Source organism: Rutidosis leptorrhynchoides, chromosome 3 (genome assembly GCF_046630445.1).
Source record: "Rutidosis leptorrhynchoides isolate AG116_Rl617_1_P2 chromosome 3, CSIRO_AGI_Rlap_v1, whole genome shotgun sequence".
In the NCBI taxonomy this organism is placed as follows: domain Eukaryota; kingdom Viridiplantae; phylum Streptophyta; class Magnoliopsida; order Asterales; family Asteraceae; genus Rutidosis; species Rutidosis leptorrhynchoides.
The window spans coordinates 472,158,892-472,186,589 of record NC_092335.1 but is presented as its reverse complement, the minus strand read 5'-3'; the positions used below and the strand labels follow the sequence as shown (position 1 = coordinate 472,186,589).

Below are 27,698 nucleotides of genomic sequence, written 5' to 3'. Positions count from 1 at the left end.
ATTTATATATAAATGCTAGTAGACATAGTAATATTATTATTATTATTTCGATATTAACATCTATATTAATAACTATTAATATGAAGGTGAAAATATATATATGTGTGTGATTTCGAATTTATTTAGTAAATGACGGTAACACGCAATTGTCTTTCGCTTGATAATAAACAAGTCAAAATACGGAACTAATAACAAATAATTATAAATAAACAATTGTAAATTAATGTATATATATTATATTATATAATATATTATATATAATTTCTATATAAAATTATTATATGTATATTATAAAAATTGTATGTAAAAATTTATAATATCTAGTTTTTAGTTATTATATTAAAGTAATTACTTTTATTATTAATATTATTATTATTATTATTAATGTAATTTTAATAATATTATTAGTTACATATTTTATTATATATACTAGATAATAGGTATAAATAAACGAATCAGTTATCTATAAATTTGCTATTACTCAATCCGTAAATCCAATCAATATCACCATGTAATCATTCAACTAATCCACATAAGAAAATAAATCTGTGAATCTAAAATTTTAAAAGTAGATTTCATTGTTTTCTTTTTCCATCTTTCCTTTTCACCTAACATTTAATATGTGTAAGTGTAACTACAAAATGATAGCTAAATTTCTATCATTCACAATTTATCTTTTGACTTATTTAATGTCTTGTATATACACTTCCATGCCCCATCTTCAATCATCATAAACACCAACAATAAACCTTCGTGACTGCTGCTATACTTGCATTTCATTTTATGTTCAAACAACCCAAACCCACAAAATATGTTGCACATTCGAAAACCTTAGCCACCATTGAATTGTTTATTGTTCCCGGTTTCTATCAACACCAACCCTATGAAGAACTCCTACTATAACTATCATTTTTGTCAAATCACAAACTGCCACTTTGAGCTGCTAATTACAACTGCAAGATACCTCATAACAGCCCCATATACTGCGATTTACTGCTATATGATGAAACCAACCTGCACACTTAATTTTTCTCTAATGTTCATTGTGAACCAGAACATCACCTGCATTTTCCCTTGTTTCTTCTTCTTGTCGAACTCAAGCACCTAACACACCAATAATATAGAACAATACATCTATAGTTTATTACTTCAAGATTATTGCATCATACTCGGTTAAATTCAAAACTAACCTGAGAGACCATCACGAGCTGCTACAAACTATGACTGTCACCTTGTTCCTGTCTTGACCCACAACAGCCCCAAAAACACCACCATAGATACAGCTTGTTTTCGATAACTGCTGTCATGTTCCTGTTAGTTGATATCTATTGTTGTACTGCTGCTTGGTTGTATTTAAACAACTGATTCTATTGCTGCTCATCTGTCTTACATCAGACCTGCTGCACGACTACTTGTTAGTTTTGAAATCATTGTGATAAACTACTTCTACTATGAACAACCACAGAATTGCCATTACCCATTACCAACCCGCTTTCAAATTTGTTTTCTGTTTCATTCATAAAAACCCATTTAATTACCACTACCCACAACCATAAAACCCAGGTCAAGAATATTCAAAATCAATCAAAGGAATACATGACAATAGAACACAAGTACAATTCTGCCATTGGTAATGTTCTGTACAAAAGTGGAGACCCAGAGAAAGCTGGTATAATTTTAAATCTATATGTGTGATCATTTATTTATCTGAAATTCTCAAATATCATTGTAACTTTAAAGATACTAAAACCTAGAACTTAACAGGACATATTATAAATTGCAAAGGAATTAAATTACAAACTACAAATTTATGAATACAAGTAAAATACCCAGAATAATATATATATATATATATATATATATATATATATATATATATATATATATATATATATATATATATATATATATATATCACTAATTAATCAGAAAGCAAAATACTCTGTATATATTATGAACAAATACATGAACTCATATCTTTAATCTAATTAATTCGATCAGTCCAAAAACCCTAATTTCACATTAATCCCATTACATCAGTAAGAAGTGTAGATTGAAGGACTAGTTAAATTGTCGATATGATAACTGATTTGAGTTAATACAGCTTTAAAACCATGAGACAAATTTCGATTATCATACCTGATGATTATGATGAACAATGATGATAATGAAGATTGATGATGACGATTCTGAACGATGATGATAATAAGTCGATGCTTTATTAAACATTTATGTTCTTGGATTGAGTGATCTGTTGAAGAAACGAATAACCCTAAATCGTGATATGTTTTCTCTGCATTTTTGCTTCCACTTTATCGATCTGTTTTAGAACATATATACAAAACGCGTTGTCACTTTAATTAGGTATTATTAATTATTATTATTATTATTATTATTATTATTATTATTTTATTTATTTATTATTATTATTATCATTATTATTATTAATAAAATAAATATTATTATTATTATTATCATTAAAATTACCAATGGAATTATCACTAAAAATTTGTATTATTATGATAGTTATTATAAATAAATACTAAGATTTCAAAATACATTACATATTATTATATTTAAGAATTTAATATTATTTAAATTTACATATAATAGTATAAATTTTATTATTAATAAGATGTACATATAACTATTTATATATATATTACATGAATATATTTGTATAAGATAAGTTGTAATATATATTATAAAACATTAATACAATATTAATTAGACTTTATTATAAAATTTTATAAGAATAGACATAAATTTAAAACATTATATAACGTATATAAACATTAAAATTTAATACAGTATTGATAATATATTTAAAACATAAATATACTATAATAAATAATAAATAAACTATTAATTACTTTAATAAGGAATTACTATATTAATATTAATAAACGAATATTATAATAAACATCATAATATATAAAAATAAATATATTCAATATATATATATATATATATATATATATATATATATATATATATATATAACATATAAATTAAGGACATAATAGATAAATAAAGTAGATATATTGAAGTTTAACTTAAAACTTTTATAAAAGATTATATAGTTAATATTTGATTTATTACCATTATACGTTTATAATATTATCTGATATATAGTACTGATATAGGTTCGTGAATCCGAGGCCAACCCTGCATTATTCAATATCGTCTTATGTATTTTTACTACAAAATACATTAGGTGAGTTTCATTTGCTCCCTTTTTAAATGCTTTTACAATATATATTTTTGGGACTGAGAATACATGCGCTGCTTTTATAAATGCTTTACGAAATAGACACAAGTGATTGAAACTACATTCTATGGTTGGATTATTAAACCGAATATGCCCCTTTTTAGTCTGGTAATCTAAGAATTTGGGAACAGACACCCTAATTGACGCGAATCCTAAAGATAGATCTATCGGGCCCAACAAGCCCCATCCAAAGTACCGGATACTTTAGTACTTCGAAATTTATATCATGTCCGAAGGAGGATCCCAGAATGATGGGGATATTCTTATATGTATTTTATGAATGTCGGTTACCAGGTGTTCAATCCATATGAATGATATTTTTGTCTCTATGCATGGGACGTATGTTTATGAGAAATGGAAATATGAAATCTTGTGGTCTATTAGAATTATGAAATGATTATTTTTGTTAAACTAATGAACTCACCAACCGTTTGGTTGACACTTTAAAGCATGTTTATTCTCAGGTACGAAAGAAATCTTCCGCTGTGTAATTGCTCATTTTAAAGATATTACTTGGAGTCATTCATGACATATTTCAAAAAACGTTGCATTCGAGTCGTTGAGATCATCAAGATTAGTATTAAATCAGTTATAGTTAGATATATTATAAAATGGTATGCATTCCGTCAACTTTCGTTGAAATGAAAGATTGTCTTTTCAAAAACGAATGCAATGTTTGTAAAATGTATCATATAGAGGTCAAATACCTCGCGATGTAATCAACTGTTGTGAATCGTTTATAAACGATATGGATTTCGTCCGGATGGATTAGGACGGGTCCTTTCAGTTGGTATCAGAGCGATGGTCTTAGGGAACCAGGTCTGCAATAGTGTGTCTAACTGATAAGTCGTTAGGATGCATTAGTGAGTCTGGACTTCGACCGTGTCTGCATGTCAAAAGTTTTGCTTATCACTTCGTGTCAAAAATTACCTGCTTATCATTCTTAGAGAATCACTTGCTTATCATTCTTAGTCTAGACACGTTTTACTGCATTGATTGCATGATTAGTGTATGGACAAAATTCATTTCTTAGCATATCTGCTAATTCATATCTTAGCGTATCTGTTATTGTAAACTTTGCCTGACATTTTCTGTAGATTCCTCCGTAACTTATGGGATTTTAGTATTATATATGCATATGTAAATTATGTATTGCAGGGTACTAATCTACATCCTATAATCTATTTCTTATCGAAAATCCTTCATCTGATTGTACGGGATGAATCCCTCAACCAGTTCGAGTCCCCCAGATTTCGATAGCTATTCCGATAGTTATTCCGACAGCTATTCCGACATGGATATTCACCTAAGCTCCGAAGGCGATGTCACCAGAATGAATCAATCAATCAGCCATTCCCAATTCATCTGATGCATTCGTAGTCGACTTAATCAATGGAGACGCGAAGAAGGCGATCCCTTCCACCAACCGAATTCACCTCTTGACAATAAACCTGAAGCGTTTACCGGCGGACCTATCCGAAACACCATCTTCAGCCTCATTTCCAGGGTAGCTCGTCACGATTATATTCTATCTAAAATTCTAAACCTTATTCATCTGCTTGTTCCGACCGACAATCATCTTGGAATAATAGGAGAAGTCAACGAACTTCGCGCTCGAGTAATCAATCTGGAGAATATGGTACAAAATGTACCAGCTTCAGCAACATCACCGGCACCAACAGTACCATCAGTAACAGCACCAGTACCATCAACAATCCATGCCTCAAAATCTCATTATGTACCTCGAGTATAATCATCGTTCTACGTATCGTTCTACATCGATTATCTTCGTTCTTCATGACGATTAAGTAATCTCTAAATGTTTTAGAGATTATGCATTCTAGTTCTAATGGTAAACCAAATGAGTTTAATATCATATTAACTCATTAAATCCATGATTATATCTGAAGAAAATATATATGTATATATATTTTCATAAAGATTGTAATTAAAGATTCTTTTGTACAAACTGTTAATGATGAAAATATTTTAACGGGTAGGTAATACCCGAGGAATAATTAAATTTCACATTAATAAGTTACATTGTACGTTCTTCGAATCTGTTTCAACAGTCATATACTATCCTACTTACATCCACCGATATACGTATCCGTTCACCAAAGAATAACTATTTTCATTCAAATTCAAATTTCATATTAGGATTTTGACATATCAGAATTTAACAAGTGGCATAATGAAGAAAAAATGGACACAATAAAAATTGGTTAGAAACACACTAATTAACAATAAGGAATTTTGTTAAGAATTCACGCTAACAAAATCCTAGCTAACTGTTCCTAGCTAACTGTTAATTCCGTATTACATTTTATTTATCGCAATTTAATTATCGCAATTTATTTTATCGCAATTTAATTCTCGCAATTTTATTTATTGTTATTTAATTTCTGTTATTTACTTTAAGCACTTTATTTAACGTTATTTAATTTCTGTTATTTATTTTACGCACTTTAAATATCGGGACACGTATTTAAGGTTTTGACATATCATATCGACGCATCTATATATATTATTTGGAATCACCATAGACACTCTATATGCAGTAATGATCGAGTTCTCTATACTGGGTTGAGGTTGATTCTACAATAATATATATAGTTTGAGTTGTGATCGAGTCTGAGACGTATACGGGTCATGACACGTATTAATTAATTCGAATATTATATATTAAACTATATCTATGAATTATTGGACTGTCAACTGTGGACTATCGACTGTGGACTAATAACATTAAACAATTAAAAAAAAATTAAAATATTGATTATAACATATGAAACTAAACAAGTCTTCAAGTTTGCCACTTGATTTCACCTTAAACCTCATTTGTATCTTGACGATTACAATCTGCGTTCAAACCTTTCATGATTCTTGAAAACGCCTCAATCGATAGAATGAACCAACCGCACTTCATCTATGGAAGAAAAGATTGATGCATATAGTAATGCACTTGAAAAACTCTCGGAAACTGAGTAAACGTTTAACACATAACTGTGCTAATTTCTTTAGTGGTATTATTACCCAAAAATAACTTTGCAGTTCTTCTTCAAAATAGCCAATTTTGTCACAGCTCCAGCAAGTCAACTTCGACTTTTCGTTTGAAACAACTTTATTATAACCTTGATACATACGTTGTCTTTTCGCCTTCGTTACCGGGGAACTGTTTATATCCCACCACATTAACAGTAAATGTACCAGCAACTTCACTACTCTTTGGCGTAAGTCACTTCGATAAATCACTATATTTATTCATAAAAACCCTATCATATACTCATCCTCGTTTTGTAACAAGAATTGCCTTACCGGGAATAAGCAAATCAGTATTTTAAATCTCGCAACGTTTCTACATCAACAGTTATATGTATACATATAACATTTATCTCTTAGAACTATGATCTTTCATTCTGAAATTCTGAAAAGCACCCAACCTGCGAATTAATACTCTGAATGTTGAAAAAGCTGAATGAAGTAGCAGAAACTGTAGATAACCGTAAACGACCTTAATCGTCGAAAGTTAATGATAAAGAATAGTATGTTGGAAAAGCTCAGAAAAGTTGGAAGTGAAAAATGGATTGAGCTAACCATGAAGGAGACCAAGGACAAATACAAGGACCATACCCTATATTCAAAGAATCCGGAAAATTCTGGATCCGTTGAAATCTTTAGAGAATATCTTGCTCCGAAATTATTCTTGTCCGAAATTATATACCTCCTCGTGCTTCCTGTGTATCATTATATTGGAAACATTCAATAGAAAATTTAGTACCGAAAAGCAGATTATGCGAAACTATGAAGAAAGCCGTGGACAAATCACAAAGAATAAGTTTGACTTCAAAGAATCCAAATGATTCAATGTCTGCTAAAGTCTTTAGTGAATATCTTGCTCCTTACTCTAAACCCTTGCAGACAATAGTTTTTATCATCCTTCGATATTAGAAATCTCAAGATATCATCGTATCTATCATTATAAATATCCTCCATATTTCTGAAGATATTTTTTTTTTAATTATTCTTATCTGAAATCAATAATCTCTTCGTGCTATCAGTGTTACATCATATAGAAACTACTAGTTTCTATATTCTGTAAACTTTCGAGATTAAAATATGAATGTTATTGAAGTAATGTTGGGAACTGATGCATGAATTAGTATAATATAATGACACTTGATCAACGTGATTATATTACAGTAAGTCATGCTGAGTTTCTAATGAAACATGATGATTCACAGACTCTAACGTCATCATGTGCCATGTTACATAACTCTTTCATTCTATTTAACCTCCGAACATATCAAAGAAAATATATTCTTGATAGTTCTATCTTCTGTAATTCTGGTAATTTAACCAATCAAATCGTGCTATTACAAATCTTCTGCTTAGTATATTATGATCATTCAGAATTTCATACATAGGAATTCTGGACCATTATTCGCTTGACTTAGAGTCGGGAAGAGAAAACAAGAGCATGGAGCTCCGAAATATAAAAGAAAATATAAAGCCTAATAACAACACGGAAATTACAAAACGTGTATATCAATGTTTATTGCAACATAAAGACACGGGAGAATTAAAAATATTATAACCCCAAGGGTGAAGTAGAAGAAAGCATATTCCTCTGGTGAGAATTGGAAAAGGAGAATGATTGTTGTGATAGTAAGGATAAGGACAAGGATCAGAACTGGATTTAGCATTTTCATTAACTTTTGGATATGGGGATTTGATATAAGAATGGTAAAAGTAACGGAACGGAAGAAGTTCATTTATAGTGAAAATACCAGACAGAGCAATCGAGACAGATGATCGCATTTAATTATAGAGATCTTATTTTCCATAAATCCCGAAGAATCGGATCTTATAGATTTCCAAGATCTTCTTTTAAATGTCTTGAATTCTGGAATTCAACCAAGGCAATGTCAAAAGTTATATCATGTCCGAAAGTACCGGATGCTTTAGTACTTCAAAATTTATATCATGTCCGAAGGAGGATCCCGGAATGATGGGGATATTCTTATATGTATTTTGTGAATGTCGGTTACCAGGTGTTCAATCCATATGAATGATATTTTTGTCTCTATGCATGGGACGTATGTTTATGAGAAATGGAAATATGAAATCTTGTGGTCTATTAGAATTATGAAATGATTATTTTTGTTAAACTAATGAACTCACCAACCTTTTGGTTGACACTTTAAAGCATGTTTATTCTCAGGTACGAAAGAAATCTTCCGCTGTGTAATTGCTCATTTTAAAGATATTACTTGGAGTCATTCATGACATATTTCAAAAAACGTTGCATTCGAGTCGTTGAGATCATCAAGATTAGTAATAAATCAGTTATAGTTAGATATATTATAAAATGGTATGCATGCCGTCAACTTTCGTTGAAATGAAAGATTGTCTTTTCAAAAACGAATGCAATGTTTGTAAAATGTATCATATAGAGGTCAAATACCTCGCGATGTAATCAACTGTTGTGAATCGTTTATAAACGATATGGACTTCATCTGGATGGATTAGGACGGGTCCTTTCAACTGCAATTCAAGTTCCTTCGCCTGCAACTTAGTAACAAAACTGCTAAAGGAATTATCCAAAATCACACAAGATTGCTCAATGTGATGCACAATAGGATCCCACTTAATAGGAAAACCCTCACAAAAACATTGCACAGTCTTCTTATTCGTGAAAGTAATATCAAATCTCTTAAGCTCTGCCAACAAGTGACGGTACCTAGCAACAACTTCCTCTAAAGACTCATCAGGTTAAACCGCAAAATTCTTCCATACATTCTTTAGCACTTTCCCCTTAGTCTTTCTATACTCAGCACTACCCTCAACACCACTCTCAATCGCATTCCAAAATCCATACGTGGTCGTATGCGTCTCAAACTGATGAAAAATCTCCTTTGAGAGAGCTTGTGTAAGATGACTAAAAGATTTACATTCGAGATTATAGTCCTCTCTTTCCTGAGCTGTAAGTCCCATAGGAGTCTTTGGTTCACCATGATCCTTGAGAGGGAACTTATATTCGATCTTTAAGCTGTTGTAGAGTCTAGAGTCAATTCCGTTTAGTGAGATTAAGAACCTAGGTTTCCATTCAGCATAGTCATCAAGAGATTCAAGCATAGGTACACGATACGAACTTCCTATCTCATTCTCAGTTTGAAGAAATTTATGAAGACCCGACGAAGAGGAACCAACTAACGCAGATTGTGTTTCAGAAGTATCAACTTGGTCTGACATTGTAACCGTACGGTTGCAATACAAGGATGCACAAAAGTTATACGGTTGCAGGTCTAACACGGATGCACTAACACGGTTGAAATATTAAACGGATGCAGGTGTAACCGGGTTTTAATTATACGGTTGCAGTATGAAACCGGATGGGTACAAGATGTATCCTTACGGTTGCAAAAACACACGGTTGTAGATTATACGGGTGGGATTTACACGGATGCAAGAGTGTATCCATACGGTTGCTGTAACCGGGTGATGTATCCGTACGGTTGCAGTGTGTAACCGTACGGGTGTGTTCTTGATGAATTCTGGGCAGAAAACTGCACCAAAATTAGGGTTTTGGGTTTGATGGGGTCTAGCACTCGATCTGGATCAAAACCTTGATTTTATTACGTCCAAAACAATGATTTTGACCAGATTAACACTTATAACCAACAAAAGCACGGATTAACACGTAAAAATTATAATATTTGGTGATTTCTTCACAAAACACCAACCCACAATTCTAAAGACGATTTTGACACAAAATCCGATTGATTAATCACACCTACAACTCTGATACCACTTGTAGGATCGTGTAAACAAGATTAAATGATCTAATCTTCAATATCGAGTGCGGAATAACTCGATATTGGGTTTTATATAAAAAACAATCAAACAAACAATGATCTTATGTTGTTATTCGACTTTAGGATGATTAAGTTCAACCCACAAGAATGCTAGACGACCAGGGATTCAGTTATGACTCTTAGGAAGGTTTAGGATACGTAACCCTAACAATGAACCCGAATTGGCCTCTATATATATAGCACGTGCAACCGTGCGGTTGCAGGTTGCAACCGTGCGGTTGCCCAATGGACCCGTACGGATTCATTCTGCATCCGTGCGGTTGCACTCCAGGTGTATAAATTAAACGTTATCACATATTAACTCGTAGATTATTACACATCGTCTATTATAATGAACTCGGGGACTAACATTATGCACCAACAAACCTACATAAATACCAGGGTTTTATTACATAAATGATGAACATCAAAGACAGAGTCTGACCTGTTCCACTGATCTCATTCCCACTAATATAGTAGAAATATCTTTGTTACCCAAGTTGTATTGCATAGCTAATTTTGATATATTCTTCCTCTCCTTCTTACAAAATGCAGCAGCATTCTTGCATGTAGCCTGAGACCAAACACAACATAATGACATTAAAAATCTAACATTAACTCCATAATAATTCTCGTATGCATAAAATTCTTTACTTTATGATTAGTGTTAAGCACACCTTTAGTTCAGGTGAAGCCGAGTGCCATTCTGGTAGACCACTTTTAGTAAGAAGTCCCATTGCTAAAGGGGACGCACTTATTACACCAACTCCCTTGCTTTTTAGGTATGACATTAGATCCTCCAACGTTGTATTGTTAATTCCATTATGACAATACGAAAGAATTACATCAACAGACCCTACTGGTACCCGATCAAGCACATAACTAAATATTTCTAATGGAAGTCCTGTTATACCAATGAACCAGATCTTCCCTGCCTCCTTTAACTTTTGCAGAGCAAGAATTGTCTCATTTATAACCCATTATAACTAATAATCAACTGAATTATACGCGACGATTGTATTTAATTACTCTATAAGTTGGAAATGTAATAATAGACTAATGTGATAATTTGAAACTTGTGATGAAGAACCTGATCAAGTGAGCCGAATTCAATGTCATGACACTGCAAGATATCAACATACTCCATTTGTAGCCTTTCTAAACTCTCATCGATATTTTTAGACACCCTTACAGCACAGAAATTAAAACCTTTTTTATACCTTCCACATTTTGTTGATATAAGACATGGTTGGTTGTAATTCTAGTCGCACACCGATCGATGTGGGTTCCAAACTGACCACTGCTGGACCTCCAATTAAGGATCCCACTTTATATCGCTGCCTTGTCGGTGCTCTCCAGTATCTCACTTTTAGCAGGCCTGACATCTCTTATGCCGTCCAGCAGATATGTTTGTTTATGCATGATCCTCGAGAGCCTCATATGGTTGCTCTCCGAAGGATCATTCGATATGTCCAAGGCACTCTTGATCTTGGTCTACAGCTGTTTTCATCTAGCACTTACTCATTGGTTGCTTATTCAGATGCTGATTGGGTTGGTTGTCCCTCTACTCGTCGCTCTACATCTGGATACTGTGTATTTTTGGGTAATAATCTTCTATCTTGGTCCTCTAAACGGCAACAGACTCCGTCGCGCTCCAGTGCTGAAGCTGAATACCGTGGCGTCGCAAACGCCGTTACAGAGACATGTTGGATTCGTAATCTTCTACGCGAGCTCCATTGTCCGCTTTCATCTGCTACTCTTGTGTACTATGACAACATTAGTGCTGTTTACATGTCTGGAAACCCGGTGCAACATCAGCGCACGAAACACATTGAAATTGACATCCATTTTGTCGGGGGAAGCGGGGGGAAGCAAAAACTTTTTTTTTTCGTTTTTTGAAAAAACTTTGTTCACGAACATTATAGATGGGATGAAAACATTTTGAAAAAACTTTGTTCACGAACATTATAGATGGGATGAAAATATGAACATTTAGTAGAGACACTTTGTGATAAATGTTTTTATTTTGGCGGTAAAACGCTCGAAGAAGTAATATATAACAATTATCGTGTTTTTCGAGCGTATGTTGAGGTTTTAGCTATTGGGGTTTAGATATTAGGGTTTATAGGGTTTACATATTAAGGTTTAGAAATTTAGGGTTTAGGGTTTAGATTTAGGGTTTAGATTTAGTTTTTAACACGAACGGTTTAGAGTTTAGGGTTTAGGGTTTAGAGTTTAGGGTTTGGTGTTTTGGGTTTATGGAATAAACCCAAAACACCAAACCCTAAACCCTAAATCCTAAACTCTAAATCGGACTAAATTTTACTTCACAAAACATGGAGAAAAAAAAACGTTCATATTCTTCACGAATAATATTATCTTGAATGTTATTTTTGTCGATCGTTTTCCCGCCTAAATAATAACATTCATCACGAAGTTTCTCTTCTAAATGTTCATATTTTCGTGTGATCTTGATGCCGGAAAAAAAAATTCAAAAAAAAAGGGAAAAAAAAAAAATTTGCTTCCCCCGATTGGTTACTTCCCCATTGATCATGTATATATATATATATATATATATATATATATATATATATATATACATATACATATATATATATATATATATATACATATAGTTTTTCAGTGTTAACCGATTCGAATTCAAATTTGGTTTTGGGTTTCTAAAACATGAATTCGGTTTCAATTCCATTTTTAATTGTGCTCTGAAGAATCTCAAAAACGAACAAATCGAAAAAACTAATAAGTGAATCAATAAACATTCATAGTTGAAGATGGTGTTTTGGAAAAGAAGAAAGTTCTGAAAATACATTTTATCCTCACATGTTTTGTACATTGTTAAACTTAACGGGACTTTTAACGGAGATTAGAGTTTTAACGGAAGGTAAGGACAATGAGCGTGCACTTTAAATTTTGTTCGGAATGATCGGTGTAATTTTTAAAAAAGCAGAGTTTGGATATAGTTTACTCTTATCTGATAACTCACCAATTAAAAAAGTAATACGTATGGTTTTGGATTGTGGATAATATTTAAATATTTATCCGAAATGACATCGTATCCGGATTTTTTACGTAACCCGAACAATAACTTGTGTCGACCGCCATATTAATATATTATTTATATTTATACGTGGACGGTGGAGATGAGTAGTTGTTATAGTCTGTGAGATCATGGCTTCTTGCAGGAGCTTATAAATAGGGATCACTCGTTCAACTGAGAATACATACGTACATACATACCCTGCTTTAATTGATAGTTTTTGCATAACAAAAACCAAATAACTAAATTTTCAAGTAACAAAATAATGTCGTCTTCTTCATCTTGCGGTGCTGAAAAGTGTGGCTGTGGCTCTGGTTGCAAGTGCGGCAGCAGCTGTAACGGGTATATGTTAACATCTAGTTAATCTGTATAGATGTAATAGTTTGTATGAATAAGAGAGTTTGAGAAGTTATTGGTGTAGTAAAAAGATGTAATGAGTTGTTTGTGTTTGTTGGTTGCAGGTACAAGATGTACCCAGATACAAGCTCCTTTGAGACAACCACAACCACTCAGACCCTTATTCATGGTGTTGCACCCAATAAAAGGTTAGTTATCATAGATCTACTAGGAAAAAAAAAACTAAACTTTTTTGAAAAATAATTATTTCAAATGAAATAACTGTGAGAGATAGCTTAGTAATATCTCGGTTTCAAATTCACTAGCATCATCTATAGTTTCTATTAAAATTATATAACGATGATGTTTTTTTTTTTAAAAATTAAAAAGAAAAATAAAAAAATCTAAACTCTTAAGCTTAAGCTGATGTCATTAATCTAATTAATTATTAATTAAATTAAAAAATTGTCTAAATCCTAATAAATCACGGAATAAATGACTTTAGCATTTACATTAAAATAAATGATTTCATTTACATTTACTTACTACTTAAAACATCCTAAATTATTTCTTTTAAATAACCCGTGATATAGTCATTTCACTACTATAGTATCATATTAGTATAGTATCATATCTTAAGGTGATCGGAAAGGAAAAAGGTCAAAAACGAACACTGTTAGACGGGCCACATAAGATCACCGTGCAGTGTTGGACGCACCGCATATATTTGAGTAAAAACAAGAAAACCTTATGAAAATCAAATACAACAACGTACCCAATCCCACATGGGGTATGCGAGAGTTGAGACGTAGACAATCCTTCATCTATCTTGGAATAAAGAGAAATCATGAAAGTCCTCCCTCCCTTTGTTCCCTCTGTTCAACGGATAAGGAGATCGTTTCCAAAACAAAAACAAATAAGAATTTAAATAAAATGAAATAAATAAATACAGAGAATAAAATAAATACATACATGATAAAAAGTGATAAAAATGAGATGTCATGAAAATGGGTAGAATCAAATTTTTATGGGTTTTAAATCAAGCTTGCAGTTCAATTTAGCCCCTCGGCGCCAGTCAAGTCGCCAATAAATCGACGCTTGCTATTGACTCGTTTAATAGGGCCGTTTATGAAAATCAAATGAACTAACAAATGGCTGGAAAAGGATATTGTACAGGCCCATATCAACAGAACACACACAAACATACACACACATGCGTCTGTACGGCTTGTTTATTGTTTTAATGGATAATGAATTTTGGATGTGTGATTAATGAATTTTATTTATGGGTGATGTTGCAGTGGAATAGAGACAGGAGGTTTAACAGCTGAGAATGGAGGGTGCAAGTGCAACCCATGCAAGTGTGACCCATGCACCTGCAAATGAAGAATCAGTGTGCCAACAGTCTTGCAGTTTCATGGTGTTTAATGTTTTTGTATAATATTTACAGAAAAGCTAGTTTTACATAGACATGTATTTCCATTAGCCTTGTTTGTTTTATCCTTTTAACTATGTTTTAGTGTGTAATAAAAGCACATGCATAGAGTATCTGCTTTTGTATGCTTGATTACCAATAGAGTACTAGTTGTTTATCAGTTTGAATGCTTTACTTCACCATGGGCTTAAAACTATCTGACCCCAGAATCTGTTTTCCATTAGAATTTTTATTTTATCATATATTAGCAAAGCATCCTACAAAATAAGGATATGTGTACAGCAGATAGCAGGGGACTATTGTTTTATGTCTCAACAAACAAGTGAATAACTAATAAACAATGGTCAACTTTTTTGAATACCACTAGGCCATGTCTGATTCTTGACTGATTTCAATATGTCTTCAACTTCAGCTAGGGTTTTCTCGTCTGTCTCACCCTTTGCAAGTTCTGTAGCAGCCTCAACATTAACCTGTACCTGATTCAGAGAAAAAACAGAGGAGCTTAAACACCAATTAACAAATTAGATATAGTGCAAGGACTTTTTAGGGAGTAATCGGATGTTGACCAAGTTTGACTTTGGCCGATTTTGACCAATTTCATATCTTTGGTGTAAGACCTACATAACTACCAGGGTTTTATTACATAAATGAGGAACATCAGTCTGACCTGTTCCACTGATCTCATTCCCACTAAAATAGTAGAAATATCTTTGTTACCCAAGCTGTATTGCATAGCTAATTTCGATATATTCTTCCCCTTCTTACAAAAGTCTCAGCTTTCCGACATGCAGCCTGAGACCAAACACGACATAATGACATTAACAAAAATCTAACATTAACATTTCTCATCTGCATAAAATTATTTACTTTATAATTGGTTTTAAGCACACCTTAAGTTCAGGTGAAGCCGGATGCCATTCTGGTGGACCACTTTCAGTAAGAAGTCCCATTGCTAGAGGAGATGCACTTATCACGCCAACTCCCTTGCTTTTTAGGTATGGCATTAGATCGAACAACGTTGTATCGTTAATTCCATAATGACAATATGAAAGAATTATATCGACAGTCCCTAGTGGTACCCGATCAAGCACATAACTAAAGATTTCTAACGGAAGTCCAGTTATACCAATGAACCGGATCTTCCCAGCTTCCTTTAACTTTTGCATTGCAGGAATTGTTTCATTTATAACCTATAAACAATAATTAATAGAATTGTATTTACTCTAAAAGACGGAAATGTAAAAATAAACCAATGTGATAATTTGTAACTTTTTGATGGAGGACCTGATCAAGTGAGCCGAATTCAATGTCATGACACTGCAAGATATCGACATACTACATTTGTAATCTTTTTAAATTCTCATCGATACTTTGTCACTCTCGCAGCACTAAAATCAAAACCTTCTTTATACCTTCCACATTTTGTTGATATAATGTACTCATTTCTTGGTACTCCAACCGCTTTAAACGCCTCCCCAAGGACTTTCTCAGACAACGTTCCTCCGTAAAACCTGAAACTCAATCGATAAAAAGATAAATCTCAAATCCAACAAAGACCAATAAAGGCTTCAAAATGCAGACAGGTTACTCTAAAAAGTGATTTATGTTGCTTGAAAACTCAATTCCCCTTGAAAATGAAACATTTAGTTGTTTCAAATAATCAAATACATTAGTTAGTTAACTAATGACAATTAAGAAACAATTGACCGTAAGCTAAATCAGAACACCTCATGTACAACTAAATCATAGGTGAAAACTAGAAGGATATCTGCCCTATTGAACATGTCTCATTAATCATTATATACAATCAGGTTCTCCTAATATAAAAAGTAGATAATCAAAACTGAATCGCATAATAAAAACAAGCAATTTCAAAAAGAAATTTAATAAATTACTAACGGTGAAGTGTCAAAGAAGTTAATGCCGAGACGAAAAGCTTCGCGAACGGTGGCAATGGCTTCTTCAATGGAAACAGGACCGAAGACGCTGCCGAGAGGTGATGCACCGAATCCGACGCAACTGAGCTTCAGTCCGGTGTTACCGGGCGATCGGAGCTCCAGCGAGTTCTCCATTTCCACAGCTTTGATTTTAGGGTTTTGGAATTTGAGGATAAGGAATTATTGAGGATTAAAAGAGTGAGTTGTATTCACGGGAAAATAAACGTTAGAGGTGAAATTTGGATTTTTGTAATGTTTTTTTTCTTTTTTTCTTTTCAAAGCTAAAATGTATATATTAAACCACAAGAAGAGAACATCATCTTGGAGTATGCCAAGTAACACTATGGAAGTATGCTATGTACATGAAGATCCACACCACTATATAAATTATAAATTATACACTATACAACACAACACACAACAAATATACGTAACACAACCCAAGAAACTTTAGCCAACACCAGTTGACCAATGGCCCTTCCGTAAATTATACAGAGTAATTAAAAGTAATATTTTTTTTAACGGCAACTCTTAGGGCCCATTAAAATGCTTAAAAGACGTGTAAATTGTCAAAATAGTCACCACCTAATAGTCAACACAACCACTATGTATACGAATTTTAAACACGTTAACGACAGCCCTACATGTTATCATTAGAAAAATCCTAATTAAAATTTATTTATTAAAAGTCACAATTGATATGATCTCTAATCATTCAACTTTGACGGATCCTAAGATTTACTTGTCAAACATGCACCATAGAGTGTGGGTCCGGTTGGCTAAGTGACGGAGATCACGGGGACGTGATCCAGTTTAAGTGGGGGAGAGTTGTAAGATCCTGAATTTTGTGCATTAGAAAATGTTCCTGAAAGTGTCAGTAAATGTGTGCATCAGAAACTGCCACTAAAAGTCAACCTTTCAGAATTTACATCAGAATCAGAATCAGTCAACCTCAGTCCCTGAACTTCAGAATCAGAAAAAGCTGGCTGCTTTCCTTTTCAGTTATAGTGCGCGGCGCACAAATGTAGCTGACAGCAAGATACGTTTTTTGGGGGTTTTAAAGGGGCAAAGTGGTCTTTTCACTTTAGGGCCGGGTTTTTGGTCACAAAACTGGTTCCAAGCTTATCTTATCCTCATTTCCACCTCATCTCTTCACTCTCATCTCTCTCAACCTTTTTAGAAAGAGAAAACCCATTTAGAGAGAGAAAGCTTTGATTGGAGAAGAATAAGCTTGAATCGGGTGAAAGTTCGAGTGTTAAAGTTGTTTCTTTCGTTCCTAGCTACGATTTGGTTGTAGTGGTAAGTCTCGAATCCGAATTTAATTGTTTAAGATTCTTGTTTGAGTTTAGGGTTTGTGCTAGTTAGGGTTATAAACCCCACTTATTGTTAAATTTAGGGGTTTTGGGTATGATTCATGTGTGCAAACACTAATTGGAGACCTAGGGTTTTAGGTGACAAATTTGTAGGTCTTGTAGCTTGCATGTGTTGATTAAACACTAGATTACTTGTGATTTAGTGTTCTTGAGTGTGTATGTAAGTTGATTTTTTGTTGAAAATCCCATTTTGGGTCAAAATGGGTCAAGTGGGTATTTTGGGTCAAGTAAGCTTGATTTGGTGTCAAACTAAGTTTTGAGTCAAGTTTTGGTGAATCAAGTATGTAAATACTTGGTTTAGGTATTAATTGGTGTTTTAAAAATATAATCACTGACCGTCAGTGATTTTGGGCGTTTTTGGGACTTATGTCAAAATGGGTGAATTGAATTAGGTCGAATTTGGCAATGACACTAATTTTGGATTAAATGGATGTTTAATACTTTTGTTTGGTGTTAAATGACGTTTTTGAATGAAAGTAATCGTGGGAAGTGATTTTGGGTTAAAATGGTATTTTAGCATAAGTCAAACGTGGTCAAACGCAAAATGGGTCAATATTGCACAAGTTGTAGTTTTGGTGTAAATGGCGGTTTGAAATGATCACTACCTAAGTAGTAATCTAGTGTCGGGACTGAGGTTGGTCTAATTGGTGTTACGTATAATTTGAGTTGAATTGTACTTTGTAGAGTGGGTTTGAATTACCACCCGAAGTGGTAATTGGTTTATGTCCATTAGGTGTGATCCCTCGACTAAGGGACGTTTGTGTCGGGTTCTCTCTTAGAGAATGGCTATTTATGTGCATATTGTACCTATGTGTGATATATGTGGTTACTTGCTCGGATTTGAGGATGGAGATCATATTGTACATGACTTGTGTGTGACAACCCGGAAATTTTTGACCAAATTTAAACTTGATCTTTTTATGTTTCCGACACGATAAGCAAAGTCTGTAATGTTGAATCTCAAAATTTTGAAACTACATTCATGTAATCAATTACCCTTTGACCGTGCTCGACGATTCACGAACATTTATGTGTATAGATATGTATATATAATATATGGTTATATTAATTGAAAACGTTAGCAAAGTATTATACGTATAATACTTTACATGAATGTATTTGTTTCAATATAAGTTTATTATGATTATCGACGAGATTAAAAGATAATATCAAATGATTGAATTATCTGTTACATTGTGATATTATTATAAGTCTTTGTGGTGAGGTCCACGTTGATTTGGGAAATCTGTTCTTTTTAACGATATTCGGAATATTTGGTAAGGTGATTTACAAGTAAGAACAAAAGTGTCAATTAACGAAAACTAGACAAGGGTTAGTGTAATTCTTGTTTGATGTCCTATTTATACGCATCAACTATTTAACTTTAATATTATGAAAGTAGAGTTATGGAATGTAGATAACTTAGAAAATAGGTATCGACGTTTTACCTTAAAATGATTTCATACGATTATTTAACCTTTGAACTTTATCCCACGCTTCACCCACAAACTGTAATTTAAAAACTTGAAACCTATTATGAGTATATATAATTTTACTTTTCTAAAACGATTTATGATATAACGATTTCTTTTAACCTTTTAACAAAATGATTCTAAAATATATTTAGTTGGAAAACAAAATAATTATATTTATTTGATTTAGTTTCTAACGTACAATAACGTTTTCAGTTTAAAAAGAACTTTATTATTATTACATTTTACTAGATAATTTATTTATGAATTTTGAAGAACTTGATTAAAGCTTTGTATATATTGTTTCAAAAACATAAACGTGTTATGACATAATATATCTATTATTTAAACGATTATAAATGAATTTTGAAATATAATATTATTTATTTCAATTATATGTACAAATTTATATATATATATATATATATATATATATATATATATATATATATATATATATATATATATATATATATATATATATATATATATATATATATATATATATATATATATATATATATATTATTTACAAAGTGATACACTATAATATTAACTTTGTTATAAAACGGTTTGATTTAAAATAATACTATTATATTTATGTATATATATAACGAGACATTGATTTAAGAAAGCAAATGACCATAACACTCAAACGTACAAATTATATTTTGAGTAATATAGTTTATCGATGTTTTAAGTCTAACTATTCATAAAGGTACTTGTCGCATAACGAGGGGTGCTAGTTTTCTAAGTGTACGAGTTAACGTTCGAGAAACCGGAACCGGGACGTAAGTCGAGTGATAACGTACAAGTCATCGGAACTAAATTTACAAGTCAACTATGCATGTAAATATAATATAATATATAATTAATTATATAAATTAAATATTTATATATATATATATATATATATATATATATATATATATATATATATATATATATATATATATATATATATATATATATATTATAAAACTGAGCCGCCCACGAGTTAAACAAGAATGTGAGCTGGAAAGAGGGCTCATGCAATCGGATGAGTTCCCCTCACACTCCTCATGCGATCGCATCAGTGGGTTAGGTGAGCCAGGTTCTTTAAATTGGTCGATTCTGGTTCATTTGCATTCATAAATATCTCTCGACCTCTCTACATAAATAATTAAAATACTTATATTATTATTATTATTATTATTATTATTAATTCTAATATTATTATTAATAGTATTAATATTATTATTATTAGTATATATATATACATAAAATATTACGACGAGGTCATGAGCAAGTTATTTCAAAACGAGTTTTGCGAGAGGGATAGAGCTAAGGAAATTATGGGTTATAGCTATGGAGGTTATGAGTTTGGTTCGGGGGTATAGCTCTTGAGGTCAACCTAGTGTTTATCATCTCCGTTGCGTCTATGTTGTGATGACCCGGGAATTTCCGATCAAATTTAAACTTAATCTTGATATGATTTCGACACGATGAGCAAAGTCTGTAATGTTGAGTCACAAATATTTTGAACTGTTTCATATATTCGTTTGACTTTCGACCATTCCCGACGATTCACGAACAACTATTTGTAAATAGATAACATATATATTTAAATAGGTATAGGTATTTATAATTTGAAATATAATTTAGAATATTATGATTATTAAGATTTATATTGTAATAAATAAAATAAAATGCGATTAATGGAAACTATAGATTATAATAATATATATATAAATATATATATATATATATATATATATATATATATATATATATTACTTGTAAATATATAATATTATATTTAGTTGTTTAAAAGAATATAATCAATATATTATTTATTTACTTAAACTTGTTAATTAAGATTTGATATATATATATATATATATATATATATATATATATATATATATATATATATAATGAATGATTTCGAGCTTAAATAGTAAACGTCAGTAAAAATCGGTTGGCATTTTGCCAGTGTTCATATAGTTCTAATACGTGTTTAAGGAGATTGAAAATAAAAATTGAACTGTAAATTGATTACGAAGATTTTAGGTTTGATAAAAATATATTTACCTTTTTAAGTTTAAATATTAGTACTCCGTATATATTAATTGGAACAGAAAATAAATAATTATTGAACCTTTTTGATCAGGTTTCAAATAGTTAATGAGTGAAATAATTAAATATATTTAATCTAAAAATTCGGGATTTTTAGGGACACTTTTATACGTTAACTGTTTAGCAATGGACACGATATAGCCATCCGGGGAAAAGCGTCGGTAGGATACTTCAAAAACTAGGCTGCTTTACTGTGTAATGAATTTCAATTATCTAGCATTCATGACTCTAATGATTATTATATTATTAATATTACTATTATTATATTATTATTAATTAAGATATAAATTACATATATATGTATATATGCGTAAGAGGAGAGATAGAGTTAGATATGCACACCCATATTTTTTTTCTGTGTTCTAATTCCATCAAGACTCAAAGCTTCCACAACCATGATCTATTACCACCACCTTGCAAACACTTGTCCACCACTACTAGTTAACCTCCATAAAAGAAAATCGTTTAAAACACCACCATCGTAAACTTGTATACGGCTATGGGCTTTGTGTTGCAACCGAACCCAAGAACACCACCACCCTTATCTCCACCGCAGGTCACCATCTCCTTTACCATCCTCCATCACCTCTCTCTCTAACTCACTCTCTCTCATTCCTGTTTAAAGCCGAAACCACCATGGAACCATCATAACCGCTACCATCAAACCCGTCACCATGTTAATTAACCAAACCATCACACGTTTAAATCACCACCTCCGCCACCGTAAATAGCTGCTGCAGTCTTTTTGCAGCTGCAATAATCGTTATTTGACATTGCTACTGTACTGTCGTGTCATTTCTACTGTAGTGACCCGAACTTTTCCATATTTATATATATTAATTGAGATTGATATTTACATGACTAAATGTTTCCAACGTGTTAAGCTATCAAACTTGTTGAGACTTGATTAATTGAAATAGGTTTCATTTAGACAATTGACCACCCAAGTTGACCGGTGATTCACGAACGTTAAAACTTATAAAAACTATACGATGACATATATATGGTTATATATATAGTTAACATGATTTTATTATAAGTAAGTATCTCATTAGGTATTTTAACAATGAGTTATATACATAAAAATGAGACTATTAAATTAAGAAACTCGAAAACGATATATATAACGATTATCGTTATAACAACGTCTTACTAGGTACATATGAATCATATTAAGATATTGATACACTTGGTTAATTATGTTAAATGATAAGTAAATATATCATTAAGTGTGTTAACAATGAACTACATATGTAAAAATAAGACTACTAACTTAATGATTTCGAAACGAGACATATATGTAACGATTATCGTTGTAACGACATTTAACTGTATATATATCATACTAAGATATATTATATATCATAATATCATGCTAATGTAACAATTTAACATCTCATTTGATATAATAAACAATGGGTTAACAACATTTAACAAGATCGTTAACCTAAAGGTTTCAAAACAACATTTACATGTAACGACTAACGATGACTTAACGACTCAGTTAAAATGTATATACATGTAGTGTTTTAATATGTATTCATACACTTTTGAAAGACTTCAAGACACTTATCAAAATACTTCTACTTAACAAAAATGCTTACAATTACATCCTCGTTCAGTTTCATCAACAATTCTACTCGTATGCACCCGTATTCGTACTCGTACAATACACAGCTTTTAGATGTATGTACTATTGATATATACACTCCAATGATCAACTCTTAGCAGCCCATGTGAGTCACCTAACACATGTGGGAACCATCATTTGCAACTAGCATGAAATATCTCATAAAATTACAAAAATATGAGTAATCATTCATGACTTATTTACATGAAAATAAAATTACATATCCTTTATATCTAATCCATATACCAACGACCAAAAACACCTACAAACATTTTCATTCTTCAATTTTATTCATCTAATTGATCTCTCTCAAGTTCCATCTTCAAGTTCTAAGTGTTCTTCATAAATTCCATAAGTATAGTTTCATAAAAATCAAGAATACTTCCAAGTTTGCAAGTCTACTTCCAAGCTTTCTAATCCATTCCAAGTAATCATCTAAGATCAAGGAATCTTTGTTATTTATAGTAGGTTATCTTTCTAATTCAAGGTAATATTCATATTCAAACTTTGATTCAATTTCTATAACTATAACAATCTTATTTCGAGTGAAAATCTTACTTGAACTGTTTTCGTGTCATGATTCTGCTTCAAGAACTTTCAAGCCATCCAAGGATCCTTTGAAGCTAGATCCATTTTTCTCATTTCCAGTAGTTTTATCCAGAAAACTTGAGGTAGTAATGATGTTCATAACATCATTCGATTCATACATATAAAGCTATCTTATTCGAAGGTTTAAACTTGTAATCACTAGAACATAGTTTAGTTAATTCTAAACTTGTTCGCAAACAAAAGTTAATCCTTCTAACTTGACTTTTAAAATTAACTAAACACATGTTCTATATCTGTATCATATGCTAACTTAATGATTTAAAACCTGGAAACACGATGAACACCATAAAATCGGATATACGCCGTCGTAGTGAAACCGGGGGCTGTTTTGGTTTGGATAATTAAAAACTATGATAAACTTTGATTTAAAAGTTGATCTTCTGTGAAAATGATTTTTCATATGAACATGAAACTATATCCAAAAATCTTGGTTAAACTCAAAGTGAAAGTATGTTTTTCAAAATGGTCATCAAGATGTCGTTCTTTCGACGGAAATGACTACCTCTTTAGTAATTGACATTTAACTTAAATTTCTGACTATAAACCTATACTTTTCCTGTTTGGATTCTTAAATTAGAGTTCAATATGAAACCATAGCAATTTGATTCACTCAAAACGGATTTAAAATGAAGAAGTTATGGGTAAAACAAGATTGGATATTTTTGATCTTTTTAGCTACGGGAAATGTTTAACAAATCTATACAAATCATATCCTTGCTAACTTATATTATATTCTACATGTATTCTAATATATTATGTAATCTTGAGATACCATAGACACGTATGCAAATGTTTTGACATAACATATCGACCCATGTATATATATTATTTGGAACAACCATAGACACTCTATATGTAGTAATGTTGGAGTTAGCTATACAGGGTTGAGGTTGATTCCAAAAATATATATACTTTGAGTTGTGATCTAGCCTGAGACATGTATACACTGGGTCGTGGATTGATTCAAGATAATATATATATATCGATTTATTTCTGTACATCTAACTGTTGACAACTAGTTGTAGGTTACTAACGAGGACAGCTGACTTAATACACTCAAATCTTTAAAACATAATAAAAATGGTTGTAATTATATTTTAATCATACTTTGATATATATGTACATATTTGTATAGGTTCGTGAATCGATCCGTGGCCAAGTCTTATTTCCGAGGAAGGAAATATCTGTGAAAGTGAGTTATAGTCCCACTTTTAAAATCTAATATTTTTGGGATGAGAATACATGCAAGTTTTATAAATGATTTACAAAATAGACACAAGTACGTGAAACTACATTCTATGGTTGAATTATCGAAATCGAATATGCCCCTTTTTATTAAGTCTGGTAATCTAAGAATTAGGGAACAGACACCCTAATTGAAGCTAATCCTAAAGATAGATCTATTGGGCCTAACAAACCCCATCCAAAGTACTGGATGCTTTAGTACTTCGAAATTTATATCATATCCGAATGGTGTCCCGTAATGATGGGGATATTCTTATATATGCATCTTTTTAATGTCGGTTACCAGGTGTTCACCATATGAATGATTTTTATCTCTATGTATGGGATGTGTATTGAAATATGAAATCTTGAAGTCTATTGTTACGATTTGATATATATAGGTTAAACCTATAACTCACCAACATTTTTGTTGATGTTTAAAGCATGTTTATTCTCAGGTGAATACTAAGAGCTTCCGCTGTTGCATACTAAAATAAGGACAAGATTTGGAGTCCATGTTTGTATGATATTGTGTAAAAACTGCATTCAAGAAACATATGTCGATGTAATATATTTCTATTGTAAACCATTATGTAATGGTCGTGTGTAAACACTATATTTTAGATTATCATTATTTGATAATCTACGTAATATTTTTAAAACCTTTATTGATAAAATAAAAGTTATGGTTGTTTTAAAAATGAATGCAGTCTTTGAAAAAAACGTCTCATATAGAGGTCAAAACCTCGCAACGAAATCAATTAATATGGAACGTTTATAATCAATATGAACGGGACATTTCAGTTGGTATCCGAGCGTTGGTCTTAGAGAACCAGAAAATTTGCATTAGTGTGTCTTATCGAATTTGTTAGGATGCATTAGTGAGTCTGGTAATCTAAGAATTAGGGAACAGACACCCTAATTGACGCGAATCCTAAAGATAGATCTATCGGGCCCAACAAGCCCCATCCAAAGTACTGGATGCTTTAGTACTTCGAAATTTATATCATGTCCGAAGGAGGATCCCGGAATGATGGGGATATTCTTATATGCATATTGTGAATGTCGGTTACCAGGTGTTCAATCCATATGAATGATATTTTTGTCTCTATGCATGGGACGTATGTTTATGAGAAATGGAAATATGAAATCTTGTGATCTATTAAAATTATGAAATGATTATTTATGATAAACTAATGAACTCACCAACCTTTTGGTTGACACTTGAAAGCATGTTTATTCTCAGGTACGAAGAAATCTTCCACTGTGCATTTGCTCATTTTATAGATATTACTTGGAGTCATTCATGGCATATTTCAAAAGATGTTGCATTCGAGTCGTCGAGTTCATCAAGATTATTATTAAGTCAATTATAGTTGGATATATTATGAAATCGTATGCATGCCTGTCAACTTTCGATGTAATGAAAGATTGTCTTTTAAAAAACGAATGCAATGTTTGTAAAATGTATCATATAGAGGTCAAGTACCTCGCGATGTAATCAACTGTTGTGAATCATTTATGATCGATATGGACTTCGTCCGGATGGATTAGGACGGGTCTTTACATACGTACTTTCCTGCAATATTGAATCTTAATATTAATACACGAGCATTCATATCCTATCTTTTATATATTAATAGTGTATCCCTGATTAGTGCTATTTATGATCATGCATGCTTGTATGCTTAATTTCGTCGTTAGATAGTTTTGATGAATTATGAATTTGTTACATATGCTACTGAGATAAGGTATATGATATGCATGTCATTGGAAAGCTGGCGAAAAATTAATAACTTTTCATTTAGAAAGCGTATGATTTCGATGAATGGCTTAAAAGATATAGTCAACTGAATTATCATTAATTTTAGTATTATTATTAAAAATGATTATTATTATTACGATCGTCGTTATCGTTATCGTCGTTATTATCGTCACTATTATTATTATCTAATAATTAATATTATTATTATTATCATTATCGTTATTAATATAAGTATTATCATTAAAAATTGTTTTTGTTATTATTATTACTATCGTTATTATCATTAAGGTTATTATTAATATTATTAATATTATTATTATTATTATTATTATTATTATTATTATTATTATTATTATTATTATTATTATTATTATTAATATTAAAATAATTAATATTTTGATCAAAACTATCATTTTATTATTTTTTATCGCTATTATTATTAATAAAAGTATCATTAACATTAAAACTATTATTTTTATAAAATTATCATTTTAATAGAAATATCATTGTTATTATAAAATATGATTATTATCATTTTAGTATTATTATTATTAAAAATTATCATTTTGAATAGAATTATTATTTTTATAAAATATTATTATTACAGTTAATA

The 27,698-nt window shown here is 31.4% G+C and overlaps 1 protein-coding gene and 2 pseudogenes across 2 annotated transcripts in view; 1 reads left to right on the top strand and 2 right to left on the bottom strand.

Moving 5' to 3' along the window:
* The window catches only part of LOC139896342 (L-galactose dehydrogenase-like), a 185,232-nt pseudogene extending 173,719 nt beyond the window's left edge, over positions 1-11,513 (bottom strand).
* LOC139902863 (metallothionein-like protein type 2) overlaps positions 1-15,117 on the top strand; it is a 190,091-nt gene extending 174,974 nt beyond the window's left edge. The window contains exons 2-4 of one of the 2 annotated variants that reach the window (XM_071885517.1): positions 13,463-13,528; positions 13,648-13,731; positions 14,824-15,117. In XM_071885517.1, coding sequence (XP_071741618.1) covers positions 13,463-13,528; positions 13,648-13,731; positions 14,824-14,908 — 235 coding nt within the window. In that variant the 3' untranslated portion in view covers positions 14,909-15,117. Of the gene's footprint in view, positions 1-13,364; positions 13,529-13,647; positions 13,732-14,823 lie in introns of those variants that run through there. The other variant, XM_071885516.1, reaches the window with a different exon arrangement.
* Positions 15,118-15,149: 32 nt separating this feature from the next.
* On the bottom strand, positions 15,150-17,143 carry LOC139902862 (L-galactose dehydrogenase-like; annotated as a pseudogene).
* Positions 17,144-27,698: the final 10,555 nt, after the last annotated feature.